The 11,370-nt window shown below is 36.6% G+C and overlaps 1 protein-coding gene across 3 annotated transcripts; it reads right to left on the bottom strand.

Moving 5' to 3' along the window:
* Window positions 1–631: 631 nt before the first annotated feature.
* LOC147555461 (folylpolyglutamate synthase-like) lies at window positions 632–9,971 on the bottom strand. Of its 3 annotated transcripts, XM_086663014.1 has the most exons (18): window positions 9,399–9,971; window positions 8,318–8,489; window positions 7,846–7,999; window positions 7,400–7,611; window positions 6,777–6,842; window positions 5,386–5,495; window positions 4,658–4,718; window positions 4,273–4,356; window positions 4,028–4,084; window positions 3,811–3,871; window positions 3,540–3,586; window positions 3,305–3,382; window positions 2,612–2,770; window positions 1,952–2,278; window positions 1,753–1,831; window positions 1,526–1,678; window positions 1,222–1,406; window positions 632–891 (listed from the first exon to the last, which is right to left on the bottom strand). In XM_086663014.1, exons 4-18 carry the CDS (start codon window positions 7,568–7,570, stop codon window positions 832–834), a joined length of 1,698 nt encoding a protein of 565 aa, XP_086519140.1. In that variant the 5' UTR covers window positions 7,571–7,611; window positions 7,846–7,999; window positions 8,318–8,489; window positions 9,399–9,971; the 3' UTR covers window positions 632–831. The 3 variants fall into 3 exon arrangements, with proteins under 3 accessions (XP_086519140.1, XP_086519138.1, XP_086519139.1); XM_086663012.1 differs by lacking the exon at window positions 7,846–7,999 and having other exon boundaries at window positions 9,399–9,928; XM_086663013.1 differs by lacking the exon at window positions 7,846–7,999 and having other exon boundaries at window positions 9,298–9,445.
* Between the last annotated feature and the right edge of the window lie 1,399 nt (window positions 9,972–11,370).

Here is an 11,370-nt window from a genome sequence, read left to right as displayed (position 1 = left end):
GATGAAATTTTAGAGAGAATTGATCCAGGAACTTTTTTTTTTTTTTTGTTGAAAGAATTGATCCAGGAACTTGAAAAACAAGAAGTTTGATTTGATAAAGAACAAAATGATCAAGATAAGTTGGGATTGAGTCTACTAAAGAATATTCTCACAAAAAAAAAAGTCTACTAAAGAAATTTGAAATCCTTTTCGTAGGCGATGACGTTCTTTAAAGCTAGAGAGAACTGTTGAAGAATCCTATACTCTCTCTATCTTCTTCTTCTCTCTCTATCTTCTTCTTCATCCACATAATGACATAAATATATCTTAGGGCGAGGGATGAAATTCTTTTTATTAACACGTTATTAGCACAATAGTCTCTGCAACTAACGAGGGAGTATACAGGAAGAGTGTTGTAAACTGAATCTTATACTGATCAGACACGGACCGTCTTGGTCCTCTTGGAAGAGACTATGCACCTTGTAGGATGATCAAAGGAAGTCAAATGTGTAACAAAACATTTTTTTAAATTATTTATAGTAGTAATTATTAAGCTCCATTTAAAAAGAATATCATTGTTAAGTGAAAGCAATCATACATGAGATCTTTACAACAATATAATAATAATAATTATTATAATAAACACCAAAAAGAATCAATAAAAAATAAAATAAAATAATAATAGTACAACTACAAGCACAACAACTATTGTTAATATCACATACATCTTTAGTTCTTTAGTTGCTTTAAAACATAGTTTTGGATGATGATACAAGATCTAATCAAATCAGATCAAATCAAGATTTCCAAAATACATATAAAGAAAAGGAGGGTGAAATCTTGGTTTGATAATTATCTCTTCAAGAGCTTCAATACATCTCCAACAAGATGAAGTGATCCAGTTACTAGTACCTGTGAATTCACCCCAAACAGAAACACAGACATCACTTCCGAAAACTGGCCGAAAAAATTTACATGATGGAGAATCTCGACAGGCAATGACATTTTCCAAAAGCAGTATTTACTGAAAAATGCTAGGGAACAAGAAAAATCAGGCAGACTCAGGACATAAATCTTATGTGACTTGTTGTGATTCGTGCGTCTAATGATTCTGATCCACTAAATTGCGAATCACGGCAAACCACGTAAGATTTTTGCTTAGGGTCTGCCTAGGTTTTCTTGTTCCCTAACATTACTCATATTTACTATACTGTGATTGGAGAAAACTAGTTTCTTTTTTACCTGAAGTTTGAGTGAGGGATTTTCTCGTGCGCTATCTCGTAACCATTTTATCGTTAAAGGCAATGAAGGCATCACTGAACTGGAAGCGAGATACTTATCAATTGAGTTGCATGTAGGAGGATTCACACTAAGGGATGAAGTTGATGGCAAGTTTTCATGTTTGGGGTTGCCATCAAATACAGCATCTGAATGAAGACATGAACAAAAATAACGTTCTAAAGCAGTCGGATTTGCATAGATAACAGCAAACCAACAAACAAGAGAATAAACGAGAGCAAAAAGAAAAAAGATGGAGGATTTTTACCATTCCCATGGACGATTCTGTCCCAAATTTTCTGGAGATTTCTTTGCCATGACAAGTCCTTTTTGGAGATGTCTGAAGAGATGACCGAGGCAGAAGTAACTTTGTTATATGTTGACATACTTGGTACGAAAAGGGCTCTCGAGAAATGAACACCTGATCCATTTAACGGAATTAGTGCTCAATGAGATATCATAACCACTGAATAATTTTCAGAAGCAAAGCCGTACCTGAAGAAGCACAGGTACCGACAAGCTTAGGAAGAAGAATTTGAGGGTCTCTCACCTCCATGCAGTTGAACAGAAGAATCTAGAGTAAAAAAAAATTCGATAGTATTCTCTATGACAAGTTAAAAAAGATCGTCGTAAAAGATGAAGAGATCACCAAAATATACGATTGGCGGAGTTCATTCCCCCCTAAAGATGTTACCTGCTTCGAGATTTTGCTGGACTCGTCCCGTTTGTCCTTTTCATGTTGAATAAAACCATTTGACGATCCTTTAACTATTGTGTTCCTTGATGAAGAACTCCCGTCTTCTTTTACGGCATCGGAAAACCACCTAGCACAAACTTCCATACTCTCGGGACTGTGAGCTCCATCCAAGTAGAAGATCAGATCTCCCGGTAAAGTTTCTTTCATGTCTGAGGTGTTGCAAGCTTGTAATGGTCTGTCATGGAAAATTTGTGCTCGCCCAGAAAGACGTGCCGTTGAAAGACCTCTGAGAAATGGCTCTGGCAATTTTGCTTCTGTTTTTTCCTGATTTTCAGAAACATTTAAGGTAATCATCCAAATACTAGTAAGGTCAATTGTGAAACCCTAAACCCATCCCACAACATATGAACTTCCAATAAACCAATTCTAGGGCAGTTGTACAAGTGCCCAAAGAGTCCTCTTTTAAACGGGTAAAGAAAACCACTGAAATCTTTGAGCCCAAATATCTAAAAATCACATATTTTCGGAAACCTCTAATTAATCTGATTTCTGTTTCTTTATTACAGTGACCGAAGTAGTATCTCAATATATATAGCAACACGGAGATAAAAGATTAAGGATAAGAGCAAAAGTAATAGGGTAAAAGGTTAAACCAACATTTTGGAAAAGGTCGTTTAACTCTGTTGTTTTCTGAAGCCAACATCTACAAAGAGCAACAGCAAGAGCAGCATTGAAGTATTGATGATCACCAGACAAGCTCAGTTTTAATCCACCCAACTGTTTTGGGTCAAGAGGTGATACTACTTCCAAAGGAACCTGCATTTGGTTTGAATCGATCAGCTCAAAAGCAAGTATAGGTCCAACTACATATACAGGTGAAGTTTAAATGAAACACTGATACGAAAAAGATTCAAATTCGGCCCAAACGAGCTGGCGACTAAACAAAGGTCAACTTGGGAAAGCGGAATGTAAAAAGAATTTACTTGCTGTCAGTATATCGACGTATAAAATGGATTATCTGTGCTTTTATTCTCATCTAACTACCCAGTTCAAGTCAAATCGGTCTAATTAACTATTAAATACACAGTTTGACTTGCCTGACTGGGCTGAATAACTCTAGACTCGGCTCGGGGGTAGTCCGAGGCAATTCTCGCCGAGCCCCCAAGTCTAGGGTTTGGCCAAGTAACTAACATTATTGCAGTTGCGGGAGCGAGCGTTTCTTCCTTCAGAAAGGATTTGGAATTTGGGTAGCTTAACCGCCATAGCAAAATTGACAAAGAAAATATCAAATGCTGGTACTACATTTTGCAGAGTGATATTTTCTTGCCTGAATAAAATTAGAAGACATACCATCAAGTCAGAAGCCTTTTCTTGAATAACATCCATGGCCTCGGCAAGTTGGGGAACAGTGAATGCAGGTATTTGAGGCTTCAGACCAAGGAAGAATCAACCAAGTTCAGTAAATACTTGTAAAACAGACACCCTAACAGGATAATCGAAACAGATACATAGCAATAAATGCCACAAAGCAATAAAGGAAGTTAGACTTCTGCTCGTTTTGGTTCTTAAATGAAAATTGGTGTACCTTAAAAATTCCAGCTTTGTGTGATGCAATTTGTCCGAGTGTATTTCCTGCAAAAAGTTTCATTGATATAAATGGAAATCATCAAAAGCAACAAACACAAGTAACACTATCCAATTCTTTTTCAGCCTAGTTTTTTTTTTTAATCCAATAGGCCAATCTACTTTCTGTTATTGAGACGAAAAATTGAGTCCTATTAACAAACAAAATGTGACTGTCACCAGTGAATAATTGTTTTCAGAAAATATAATTTTGAAGAAAGAAAATACTGTACCTAAAGTCTCGACATGATCCATCCCTAAAGAAGAAATGCCACAGACAACAGGTTCTTTAATCTGTTCATGTTTAGCATCAAATTAGCGAACTTACTAACTAAAGTACTTCAAAATAAAACCCCAAAGATGTCTATACCGTCGTGTCGTGCAATTGAATTGATCATAACACAAATCTAATGTTTGAAGAGAGTTAATAGATATCAGATGCATAAATACCACATTTGTTGAATCTATGCTCCCACCAAGACCAACTTCAATAATGGCAACATCAACCTACACGCAACCACCATCGATCTTATGACATCCTATGATAATCAATGATATCATACTAGAAAAGCTTATCTAGAGCGAGCTTAGAATTTATATTTTTAGTGTGATCAGAAACTATTGATTCTCATTCTATAAGTGATAGGTATTGCTTAAAGAACAATAAATTCAGAGGAACCTTTTAAGAGTATTACCTTTTCACATATAAATATTTTAAATGCTAATATAGTTAGGAACTGAAATAGTGGGGGCATTGGCAAGTCCTCAGAAACATTTTCCTGCATGCAAGAATTTCTGAGTTAGGCATTTCCATTGAACTCAATACGGTAAACTTTCACATAAAGTGAGTATGACAATAATGTTAAGTCCAAAAAGAGTAACAAATAAATCAGTATAACGTTATAAACAAGTCCACAAATTTGTAGACAAATTACTAAATACTTGTATACACATGTAGAAGCATAAAGAATAGTCGCTCCAACCCTACGAATTTGATTAACATCGACACAGTAGGAATAGCAAAAGTTAAGTTTGTGATAAATATTTTGCAGTAAGCAACTTAGTGAAAAAAAGTTGTACCTTTAAATGGTGCCAACAATCCCAAAAGTACTGTAGGAAAACTTCTTCTGAAATATCCAACCTACTCAAGTAATAGTTCAATACAAGGATACATATTAGAACAGGCCCATGGACTGATAACTGATTCATTAAAAAATAACCAAAGAATTGAGGATTGTAGACTAAGGTTCATACACTTCGATAGTTAGTTTTTTTAACCTTGTATGTCATTTCATCAAACATAGCCGTTCGGTTTTTGACATGGTATTAGAGCACAAACATGTGGTCTACTTTCTAGATCAGTAGGTGCTTGCCTACGTAACTGATGTGGGAATGCCTTTTTCTAGCGGATCACTTCCTTTTAATTTATAGAATTATTAGTTTATTACTAATACTCAATATAAAGTGCATATGCAAATTGAAGTCATTATCAGTCAAAACATGCTTGATATTGGAATTATCATCTATATATCAACCCCTGATGTGGGATTGGTATGTCCATGTGAAGATCACCAAGGAGCACAAAATTTGTCACATGAGAGAAATTAGTGGTTGAAATAGAGAGCTAAAAAGAGTAAACTACCGATCAAAAAAATACAATTATTACTTAGTGCATGCATGTGGTGAAATATTTCTAAAAATTACTAATGCTCGCAGAAGAGTTAACAAGTGGATCCTCGTGTAGAATGACAAAAGTTTTGCTATCTAGTGCACATAATCAATAAACGCTAGTGCTTTTGAATCATTACCCATCTAACCGAAATCTTTCTCTCACGTCAATCAAGTGAGGGGAGGTGAAGAGTCCAGTTCGGAAGCCAGATTCCCTTAAAATGGCCTCACAGAAGGCACATGTTGAACCCTGAAACATAATTCCGTAAGAACAAGAGCATATGCACATTCCTTTTCTCTGCTGAACTGATTAAAGTGGATTCATGATTTCATGCATTAAAAGAAACCTGCCCTTACTTGGATGAAGAATATAAGAACAAAGTGTAAAAGTTTATTGGTTGGACACAAGTAGCACCACTCTCAACATAAACGAAAAATAAGCAATAGGGTGAAAATTGACAAATATGTGTGAGTTCAAATACGAAAATGTCTTACTGCTAAAGAGCTTTTGTTTCACAATCGTCCACTTTCTCTCATTCACTCCTCACGTAATTCAACCCCTCCAACAAATAATGCGGAACCCAGATTAAATCTTGATGCACAGAAAGGGATTAAGGTATTTCTTTTCTCTTTTCGGCCCCTGGGTCTGGTTAGTAATCCTAATACCTGATACCTCTGAATGTCTGTTCAGCCTTGATTTCAAAAGAAAACATTTTTTTTTCTCGCTCTGTCTTGGTTCACTGGTATGTTTTTTTTTTGAATAATTTGATTAAATTAGAAACTGAGGGAAAAGGATATACAAGAGCCTCAAGGGCAAAAAAGAGAAAATAAAAACAGCTAGGGGTTACATAGAAAACATAAAAGCCTCCCAATTTTCGACTAAGTCGACAAAAGATCTAAGGTTCACTGGTATGTAAGTTTCAGTTGGAATGTGTTGGTGGTTTAGCTAACCAACATTTGGTCAAATCAAGATGTAAATGTTAGATTGTCACCAAGATTAATTTATTGTGAGAGATCCAACTTGGTAGTGTGGTATCTTGTTGTTGCTTCCCATTGTGAGCTTGATTCTTGGTGATGAGGTTCTTGTTCCTCTTCGAAAACCATGAAAAAAAAGATATATTTGTTGCCAATATTCAGTTATTTCTGTGTCCATACTTACAAACACATGGTAAGTATCACAAATATGCACATATAAGGCGTTAATGTTGTACTAATGGAGTCTGTTAGTGGTGTGATTAGTGCTTAAATATTGGATAAAAGGTTTTTGCAGGATGGGTAGTTGAGATGAAGGTTCGGCTTAAATTGGTATAACTGTAATCATGAGATAGCATCATGTAGATTACCCATATACTAGTGACCTCTCATATTTACTTACAAGATTACATCAAGACAAAAGAATAAAGATTTACACTTCTCGTTCTGCTGATCATGTGGAACTTTTGTTCTACATCTCATATATAAACAACAGCAGACACTTAATTTAAGGACCTTTGGAAATATGGACCTTAAGTTTACTTGGAAATTGAGTTACCTTCCCTTTTGTTCCAGCAACATGGATTATTTTAAGACCCGCTATCTGATCCTCCAAACCTAGTATCTGCAGGCATAAGAAAGACAGTTCTAGCATCTTTCAATAGTAATAAAATAGAAGAGCACAATGGCGATGGATCAGAATTCGAGATAAACAGTGAAATGCAGATGTAAATAATGGGCTCACAACATGTACAAGGACGCTAGAAGCTATCCATGTCTATCTGATACTATAATGGCATTGGCAGTGTCACAAATTATGGCTTCAAGCCTTCAAATTGTATCATGCACATTGCCAGTGGGTTAGCTATTCCGAAGGTTAGAGCAGCATTCAAATGATCTGCTATCTGAATGTTAATTTATCAAAAGAAAAATTGTAGATTCAAAAGAATATGAGTTTGACCATATTAACATCCATATCCTCTTGATGGAAAATAATACTTCGATTAAGCATTCAGTCGAGCATTGTCAAGCTTTCCCTTGGCATATTTTGGTTTTACAGTATTGTCGTTGCATGAACATGGGACATTAATACCAGGACGGATGACATGAACAGATTGTTCATACTCCTCGCAACAATCAATTTCACTAGCTGGTATACGTAAGAGTTGTGACAGCAGTTACCTTAAGATACATATGCATCCTTTCCAGTTTCTCAAATTTACCACCTATAATTGATTTATCCCCACGTTTCTGGCGAGTAATGAGAGAGGAAAGTGCTTCCATGGCAGATTCATATGAAGAAGAAAGAGGCATTTCCTGCGAATTTGCTTGGAGAACTCCACCACTTCCCATTTTTTCGACTGGACGCAATGAAGGCTTTTTATTTCCCAAACCTGAAGATTATGTAAATAGGCTCAGTCATAAGAAAATTGATAACTTCCAGAAACTACATCAAGCCCTCTGTAAAACAATCAAATAACAAATAAATTGAAAGCAATAAATATAAGAAAGGGAAACACCAGGAGAAAGCAAAATAGGAGAATGAAAGCCATGGAAAGTGCTAGAGAAACCTTTAAAAAGGCATCTAACTCAGAGAGGGCAATGTTAATTAAAAAGTTAACAAGTACCATGTTATTGAGCTCCAATTCTTCATTTTCCTTCGCCTTTTTCTGCATCTACCTAATACCTATCCAATGTCACTTACTACCAATGTACAGTTTCGGTTACGTATTGAAGGCAGACTCTCTATATGTAATCCAGTCTGTTCATATTACTGATGATCTATTATGACATCAAGAAGCAAGAAATGAAGCTTATAACAGTATTAATGAGGGCATAAAGTATAATTTCTATATGTTAAAATACTCCCCACAAAGACGTCCTAACATGCCCCACCGGTGAGTGGATTTTTCGTGAAAATAATAGAAGAAAACCAACGTAGGAAATAGACAAGGTTCACAGTCTACAAGGAGCTAATATCTTTTCTCAACCAGATGCTTTTCACATAACAATGGGTAGGTCAATCTTCATTTACTCAATAAGTAGGTAACTGTATAAAACACTCAATACACATTTTTCACTCAAGTTAGGGGCTTTCACCTTCGAGCTTAGCCGGAAGATTGTGATCATCTAGGCGAAGAGGCAGATATGAAACCTTCAGAGACGTCCGTGAGGAGAAATTGTGTATCTTTGGCTTATGGAAGGGAAGAATGGCAGGACTCTCATACTTTAAACAGTTATTTGCATGGATGAGCATTAGGAAACATCAGGCCTGCAAAAATTCAGCATGAATATGTTTATGAATTCCGTACAGATAAGCCAAAACAAACGAAAGTTGTTCTTAGACAAAACAAAACTAAACGGAGAATAGATTCAATTAGATTAACCGTTCTTGACAATGTACCAAGAGAATACACACATCCGACTTAGTTGAGAGTTTTTTTGTCAAAGGCGACCGCCGACCCTAAAAGGCTCTAGTTTATATTTTAGTACCCCTCCCTTTCCATTTATCGCCTTTCTAAAGATCACAGTAAAGTTTGACGTTTGGTCATTCAAACAAGTATATAACTATTGTCTACAATTACTAGTTGTGCACCAAATATACATATTCTATAATATGAGATGTAGTATAACCATCATGCTTGACAATTGATTTATCTTTCACGAAATTCTTGTGGGTTTGCTACAAATGTATCAAAAAGTCAAGGACTAGAGTTATTCTTAAAGGGGATAGAACAAATTTCGATAAGACTAAACTGGGTAGTCTGGGTATTCTTAGCCTCCTCTTCTTTTTGGTTCATAAGAAGGAAATGGGTACTCTTCGATTTGTTTAGGCAGGATGAATTAATCTCTAATGGGAGGTGAAACACCAATACTTGAATAATTTATCATTTTGTTATTCTACTTGTAATTACTTCACACTATCTATCAATATACTCATACTTCTTTTGTTCAAGTAAAATAAGTATCAATTAACCTTGTAGGGAATTTTTACAAACACCTTGAAAACAAACTAGACAAAAAGGTTGTTTCTTTATCTACATATATCATATTACTAGGATTCTGGATTGAGCTCTAACCTCAATTGCTATACTACCTCTGAAAATGCAACAATACCCATACCCATATATGAAAAATGACAAATATGCATAAGTTTAGAGAGAGAAGAGTATCTGGTTACCTCCACTTACAGCTTTTCTTCCATCTCTCTAAAATTCTCTCTCTCCCTCTGAAATTCTCTCCTTCTCTCTATCTTACTGTATAGCTTTCTGTTTTTCCTACGATCGCGACCACACAAACCAAATCGTAGATATGATGGAGGGGGAGTCTATAGGCGCTCCCCCAAATTGCTTCGCCCCACGCTCACTCTTAGCGCTCCGACGGACTGGGGTAGTCCGAGGGAAATCAGACTGTTTAGTTCGAAGCCCACTGTGATGCAGTCCTAAGAGAGGGCCGAACCAAGAGAAGAAAGACGGGTTGCAGCAGAGACCCTATGATCGATCGGAATTGACCCTAGTCATATTCGAGGAATTGGGATTATACGGATCCGGTGTCAAAGAGTCGGTCCAGCTCTAGTCAAATAGGAATAATTCCACGATCTCGGATTCCATAACGAAAGTTCTGCGGAATGGGATTTACAAACCCACCAACTTGCATTTAGATTTCTCTTTCGGAGGAGAAAAATGATTCCTAAAGCAATTCAACATACCTAACAACAAGCGGAGATATATCATGATTATAATATGCAATACCCTCATAAACTTTAGATGGGCATTATAACCGTCAATTAAAACATCTTGCGCCTTAAAAGGTCATATAAAGACTTTAAGGGTCATCCTAGGCCCCAGGGGGTCTGAAAGCCCATCTGCTCCTACCTCTACTTTATTTATTGTCTAAATTAACTGGAATAAATCTCGATGATAAACTACTTTCACCGAGACTTGATCCCACGACCTCATAAGCTTAAGAGAGAGTGTCTAACCACAACACCAAGGGACGGTGGTGGGCAAAGAGATTCCTAACTAGTAAGTGGAGATTAAATTTTGTGATCCAGATGCTAAGCAACACGAAAAGAAGTTAAAAAGAAATACAAATCACATTTATATTTGCTCAAATGGTTGCATAACTTTGTGATAGAATTTTCCAATATGTCGTGTCATATTGGAAACAACTGCGAGGACCCATTTTATGGGCATACAATGATTACACGGGCTCATCTATTACAGAAATACTAGAATCTTCGGATGCAATGGTGAATAAATACAACATTATCACAAAGAAAATAAAGAATAACATGCAATAGTTATAGAGGTTCAGAACAAATCATATGTCTTTTTTCGATCGCACCAAACTAAACCACTGTGATTATGAAACTACAACTTTACTGAGTAATCGTACACAAAGCCTAGTACACTCCTTGAATAAAATTTCACTACAATTACCCTCACACTTAGAGACTCTCTAGATATCTCTATTTTTTTTTTCTCGCACTTACACAAGGGCAACACTTTGGGAAAACAAAAAAAACTTCGGGCTACAAAATTTAAATGGAAATTTTGAGTTTCCAGAGGAACAAAACTTGTTCTTTCTCATCTCCTCCCATCTCCAACCATCAATTCCGGCCACGACCTCCATCATTTTTTCCTCTCTCCAAGATCTCTTTGTCTCCCCATCTCCCTCTCTCTCTCTCTCGGATTCCTTTCCTTCTCTCCCAGATTTAAACACTAGGTTTCAGTCTGAGAGATGGAAGGGGAGGGATACCGAGGGAGGGAGAAAGATAAGAGAGAGGGCGATCCGAGAGAACGAGAGAGATAAAGAGAGCGATCTAAGAGAACGAGAGAGATAAAGAGAACGATCTGAGAGAGATGTGGTCGGAGGTGGCCAAAGGAGGTGATACTGATCGGAGGTGGCCGGAGGAGAGGAGAGGGATCTTAAAAAAGATATTAAAGGTCGCGGACAATGGCAGTTTGCAGACGACTCTTACCAGCATAAAGTAAATGGTGGTGGGGATTTGGGTGAAATAAAAAGCTTTGTCTAAAATTTTCCATTCAATTTTTTGTACCCCGAAATTTTTTCTTGTTTCGTCAAAGCAGTGACTTTACACAAAGTCTCTACTCGCATTCCTTCATTTAATGCATGACAAGAAATTTCAT

This window comes from Eschscholzia californica, unplaced genomic scaffold, assembly GCF_041429995.1.
Source record: "Eschscholzia californica isolate CP2 unplaced genomic scaffold, dmEscCali1.0.p SCAF_2, whole genome shotgun sequence".
Taxonomy (NCBI): Eukaryota; Viridiplantae; Streptophyta; class Magnoliopsida; order Ranunculales; family Papaveraceae; genus Eschscholzia; species Eschscholzia californica.
Note: the sequence above shows the minus strand (reverse complement) of the source record. Positions and strands in the feature narration are given on the sequence as shown.